Source organism: Sinocyclocheilus rhinocerous, unplaced genomic scaffold, assembly GCF_001515625.1.
Source record: "Sinocyclocheilus rhinocerous isolate Xijiao unplaced genomic scaffold, SAMN03320098_v1.1 scaffold274, whole genome shotgun sequence".
In the NCBI taxonomy this organism is placed as follows: Eukaryota; Metazoa; Chordata; class Actinopteri; order Cypriniformes; family Cyprinidae; genus Sinocyclocheilus; species Sinocyclocheilus rhinocerous.
The window spans coordinates 89,066-94,777 of NW_015657960.1; the positions used below are offsets into that span (position 1 = coordinate 89,066).

Sequence of the window (5,712 nt, forward strand, 5' to 3'; positions counted from 1 at the left end):
TGCCCCCCGCCCGCCCCCCCACACAGACCCTGCAGCCCGTCTCCAGGACGACCGTCTCCACGCAACAGACCAGCGGCCCCACACACACACCTGCACAGGTACACACACACACAGATCACCGTCTCTGCTGTGATTGGGCTTTAGCTGGTCACGTGAGCAGCAGTAAACCGTTTGAACAGAAATCACTCTTGACTGCGGGCCACAGCAGAGAGACAGAAATCTCAAATCATTCAAAATACTGGTAAATAAAACTTTATCGATCATTATGAACACTCCACTCCACAGTAAATCCTTTAAATTCAACTCTATTAAGAACGGGAATTAAAGCTCTCTCTCTCTCTCTCTCTGTGTGTGTGTGTGTGTGTGTGTGTGTGTGAGTCAGCCTGTCTTCAGTCCTCTGGAGGGCACAAAGATCACGGTCAACAACCTTCATCCTCGAGTGACGGAGGAGGATATAGTGGTGAGTTCAGGCCTGCTGCTCAGCACACACACACACACACACACACTCGCTCATCTGACTCTGTGTGTGTGTGTGTGTGTGTGCAGGAGCTGTTCTGTGTGTGCGGCGCGCTGAAGCGGGCGCGGCTGGTGAAGTTGGGTGTGGCTGAGGTGGTGTTTGTGCGTAAGGAGGATGCAGTCAGTGCTTACAGGAAGTACAACAACCGCTGCCTGGACGGTGAGACACACACAGCTGCGTTCTGATCCGCCACTGCTTAAAAGACGCATGGACTGATCTCTGTGTGTGTGTGTGTGTGTTTCAGGTCAGCCGATGAAGTGTAACCTGCACATGCGTGGCAGTGTGATCACGTCAGAGCAGCCCATCCTCCTGTGAGACACCCCTCCACCTGTGATGATGCTGGTGCTGATGAAGGTGTGTGACTGACCTCTCTCTCTCTCTCTCTGTCTGTCAGGAGGCTGAGCGACTCTCCCGCTGCTCCGGTGCAGAAGGACTCGGCGTCTCGCTCGGGCTCTAAAGCGCCGGGGCCGGAGGTGGATCCGCAGACCATCCTGAAGGCTCTGTTCAAGTCCTCCAGCCAGAGCGGCTCCAGCGGCGGAGAGACGAGCGCAGCACACGCCACTGCCTTCCGCATCAAGATCTAGCACACACACACACACACACGGCGATCGTCCCGCTGCACCACACACACTCACGATCACCAGCTCCCGTTTCCGTTCCCTTTTAACACTGTTTCTGTGACTGTTCTCTCTTCTCTTCAGTAAAGCTCTTGCTTTATAATCAGCTGTGTTTGCTCTCTTTATTGTTCGGATGAGTTATCTGAGATGTGGTCACGTTTACACTATCATTCACGGGTTTGAGATCACTGTTAAACTGAAACTGATGCATTAAATCGATCAAAAGTGTCAGTAAAGACATTTATAATGTAACAGAAGAAGATCTCTATTTCAAATAAATGCTGTTCTTTTGAACTTTCTATTCATCTGTGAATCCTGAAAAATAAAATGTATCTCAGTTTCCACAAAAATATTGTGCAGCACAACTGTTTTCAACATTGATAATAATCAGAAATGTTTCTTGAGCAGCAAATCAACATATTAGAATGATTTCTGAAGATCATGTGACGCTGAAGACTGGAGTAATGATGCTGAAAAATCAGCCACATTCGCTTTTATTTGATAGAGAACGTGAATTAGAAACTTTTCTAATAACAAAATGCTCATATTTCGCTCAATTCCTGATTATTCCTGTGGCGATACGGCTAGTAGAGAAACTACAGTTCCCAGCAGCCATTGCGGTTCTGTTTCCGGTGACGCGTGTAAACGAAGATGGCGCCGTCCGCGGATCAACACGCGCGCGTCACTCCTGGGGGCTTTACTGGTAAAGTTAACATTTGTTTGTGTTTCAGTAACGTTTAGAAATCCGTTAATCACGGAGGATAATAATGATGCGCGTTCTGGCGTGTCTCTGAGCTGTGAAGTGATGTGTGTGTGCGCAGTGCTGTCGCTGAGGTTCAGTGAGGATGACGCTCATGCTGCTCTTCATCAGCTGTGTGTTAAAGAGCACCGGGTTCGATCGGAGTCCAACACGAAGCGACCGCTGGACCGAACACTGTTCGTGCTGAACGTTCCTCCCTACTGCTCTGAGGTCAGTCTCACACACACACACACACACACACTCTATATACACTATACACACACTCTATATACACTATACACACTCTGTATACACTATACACACTATACACACACTCTGTATACACTATACACACACTCTGTATACACTATACACACACTATACACACACACTCTATATACACTACACACACTCTATATACACTATACACACACTCTATATACACTGTACACACACTATATACACTATACACACACTCTATATACACTGTACACACACTATATACACTATACACACACTCTATATACACTGTACACACACTCTATATACACTGTACACACACTATATACACTATACACACACTCTATATACACTATACACACTCTGTATACACTATACACACTATACACACACTCTGTATACACTATACACACACTCTGTATACACTATACACACACTCTGTATACACTATACACACACTCTGTATACACTATACACACACTCTGTATACACTATACACACACTATACACACACACTCTATATACACTACACACACACGCGACACACACACACACACTCTATACACTTATACACTCTATATACACTATACACACAGTCTATATTCACTATACACACACTATATACACTGTACACACACTATATACACTATACACACACTCTATATACACTATACCCACACTCTATATACACTATACACACACGCACTACACACACACACACTCTATATACACTATACACACACGCACTATACACACACACTCTATATACACTACACACACACACACAGACACTCTCTATATACACTATACACACACTCTATATACACTATACACACACTCTATATTCACTATACACACACTATATACACTGTACACACACTATATACACTATACACACACTCTATATACACTATACCCACACTCTATATACACTATACACACACTCTATATACACTATACACACATCTGCTTTGTTTATACACTATACACACACGCACTACACATGATTTCTCTGGGAAGTGACCCGTGTCCTCATGTGATGGTGTGTTTGTAGAGTGTTCTGACAGAGATCTTCAGCCGCTTCGGCCCCGTCCTGTCAGTGGAGCTGAGGGAGAGACCAGGAGCGTCTGAATCACAGAAACACAGCGCCGTGTCCAAGTACTTCACAGACAAACACAGACAGGTGACGCCTTTACAGCCTCAACACTACAACAGGAGCTAACAAACGGGACAAAAACACAACATTACTGAAACCTGATCGCAAAACATGTACACATGAAAACTCAAAATATTACTGAAAACTATCATAGTAACTCACTGATAGTAAAATGTCATAGTGTGTGTGTGTCTGTGTGTGTGTGTGTGTAGTGTTTCAGGGTGGCCTACATCGTCTTCAAACACGCTTCCGGTGTGAACGCAGCCAAACGTCACCCAGAGAACGACCCGCTCATCGTCTCCACAGCCGAGAGACGCGTCAGGACCGGCATCCACAGTGAGTGTGTGTGTGTGTGTGTGAGAGTGTGTCTGTGATGAAGATGATGGTGATAATGTGTGTGTCTAGAGTGGATCCAGCAGTACTCAGACTCAATGATCAAAGCTTCATCACTACAGCAGGACATCGATCAGTTCATGAATGACTACGACACACAGAAGGAGGAGGTGAGACTCACACACACACACACACACACACACACTCACTCACACACACACTCACTCACACACACTCACACACACACACTCTCACACATACACAGACACACACTCACACACATAGACACACACACACACACACTCTCTCACACACACAGACACACTCACACACATAGACACACACAGACACACACACACTCTCTCTCGCGCGCACTCACTCACTCACTCACTCACAGAGCTGCAGCTCATTAATTATTCATGATCTTTCCTGCCAGGAGGCGGAGCGTCAGAGCAAGGAGGCGGAGCAGCAGCAGGAGGATGAGGAGGGTTGGGTGAAGGTGACGAAGGGCAGCCGCGGCGTGAAGGTCCGCCCACACAGCGAGACGGCCAATGAGAGGACGCTTCAGAAGGAGAAGAAGAAGAAAGAGCGCAAGGAGCTGCTGAACTTCTACACGTGGCAGCACAGAAACACTCAGAAAGAACGTGAGTCTTGAGACGATCAACACCACATTCATGCATGAGTGAAGACTGAGAGAGAGGGAAGTAGATCGGGTGTGTGAACTAATCCATAACCCACCCAAATACATCTTAACTAATCAGTAACCCACTCAAACACGGGTTAACTGATCCCACACAGACAGGTTAATCAGGTGTGTGTTTCAGATGGTGTTCGTCAGCAGCACGATGAAAGAGAAGTTCTGCTCCCTCATGTTCCCGTATTACCTGATGAAGAACTGCAGCATCGAGCAGCCAGTGTTTGCTGCAAACTACATCCAGGGGTTGATCAAAGCCGAGGCGGGAGGTACGCTGCTTTACCCAGCATGCACCTGCTGCACACTCTCGTTATTGTGCTGTGTTCGGCTCACGCTCACCTGTGTCTCTCTCTGTCAGGCGGATGGGAAGGTCAGGCCAACTTCAAGATGTCTTTCCCCAGCGGAGGAGCCATTGAGCTGGGACAGCACCTCTTCAAACTGGCCACCAACGGTCAGGAAACAATCACTGAGTCACTGAGTCACTGAATCACTGAGTCACTGAATCACTGAGTCACTGAATCACTGGTGATGTTGTATAGTCATGAACCAGTGCTAAACTGTTTTATGAAGCTCTTTATCTGTGTGTCTGAGGCATTACATGTGTATTTGAGCTGCAGGGTGGAGCAGATCAAACTGAAATGATGATGATCTATCAATCTTTTACTTTTGATGCTTGAATGTATTTTCAATATATAAATGTGTGTGTGTGTGTGTGTGCAGCGTCTCGAGCTCCTCCGGCTCAGAACGGAGCGTTCGGATTGGCTGCAGGGATGAACGGATACGCCAGTCCAGCCATGCCGCAGCCGTACCCGTACCCGTATCCCAGCATGCCACAGGCCGGGTACAGCCCCTACCCACAACCCCCCGCTGCAGGTACAGTCAGACTGGCTGAGCTGAAGAATCACACGCATGTGTGCATAACGGATGAGCTGTGTAACTCTGTGTGTGTGTGTAGGTGTGTATCCCAGCGCTCCCATGTACATGGCTCCTCCTCCTCCGTACCCCGGACCTCCTCAGGACTGGTGTCCTCCTCCAGGTAAACACACACACACACGTGTTGGGATCAGGTCTGTGATGGGTGTTAACAGCAGCTCTGGTCACATGGTCCGTGTGCCTTGCGTTTATTCATTTTTTTGATGCAATGTTTAAAACAGAAATATGAAAAAAAACACACCTTTTCCGTTTTTTCAAAAAAACAAAGAAACAAGAGTTCGCATTGATTTTGATGATAAACACAGATATATCATCAGAGCTGTGTTTATTGTCTTCATGTTTCATGGGTCAGAGCGTCTCTAGCTGTACTGAAACCTGATGGGATTTCCTGACTGTCATAAGTTTAATACTTCTCTGAGTCTCACTTATGAAACAGACGTTACATGAGAGTGTGTAATACTCTTTAATGCTCACATCACCTCA

The 5,712-nt window shown here is 46.6% G+C and overlaps 2 protein-coding genes and 1 pseudogene across 2 annotated transcripts; all 3 read left to right on the forward strand.

The window, feature by feature from the left end:
- LOC107721688 (polymerase delta-interacting protein 3-like) overlaps positions 1-1,240 on the forward strand; it is a 6,130-nt pseudogene extending 4,890 nt beyond the window's left edge.
- A 488-nt stretch (positions 1,241-1,728) lies between these two features.
- On the forward strand, positions 1,729-4,270 carry rrp7a (ribosomal RNA processing 7 homolog A). The gene is made up of 6 exons (XM_016529825.1): positions 1,729-1,837; positions 1,956-2,104; positions 3,168-3,296; positions 3,482-3,605; positions 3,675-3,772; positions 4,039-4,270. The coding sequence occupies exons 1-6, from the start codon at positions 1,786-1,788 to the stop codon at positions 4,255-4,257; spliced, it is 771 nt and encodes a 256-aa protein (XP_016385311.1). The 5' UTR covers positions 1,729-1,785; the 3' UTR covers positions 4,258-4,270.
- A 10-nt stretch (positions 4,271-4,280) lies between these two features.
- Positions 4,281-5,400, forward strand: wbp2nl (WBP2 N-terminal like; the record flags this gene model as incomplete). Its single annotated transcript, XM_016529817.1, has 5 exons — positions 4,281-4,284; positions 4,401-4,565; positions 4,655-4,747; positions 5,017-5,169; positions 5,252-5,400. Coding segments are annotated over exons 1-5 (564 nt in total), but the record flags the coding sequence as incomplete, so codon positions are not given.
- Between the last annotated feature and the right edge of the window lie 312 nt (positions 5,401-5,712).

Bases quoted from the DNA above. Each gene is read 5' to 3' on its own strand.
- rrp7a (XM_016529825.1), top strand. From the start codon at position 1,786: ATGGCGCCGTCCGCGGATCAACACGCGCGCGTCACTCCTGGGGGCTTT. The intron at 2,105-3,167 runs GTCAGTCTCACA...GTGTGTTTGTAG, and splicing joins TTCCTCCCTACTGCTCTGAG to AGTGTTCTGACAGAGATCTT. The intron at 3,297-3,481 runs GTGACGCCTTTA...GTGTGTGTGTAG, and splicing joins TCACAGACAAACACAGACAG to TGTTTCAGGGTGGCCTACAT.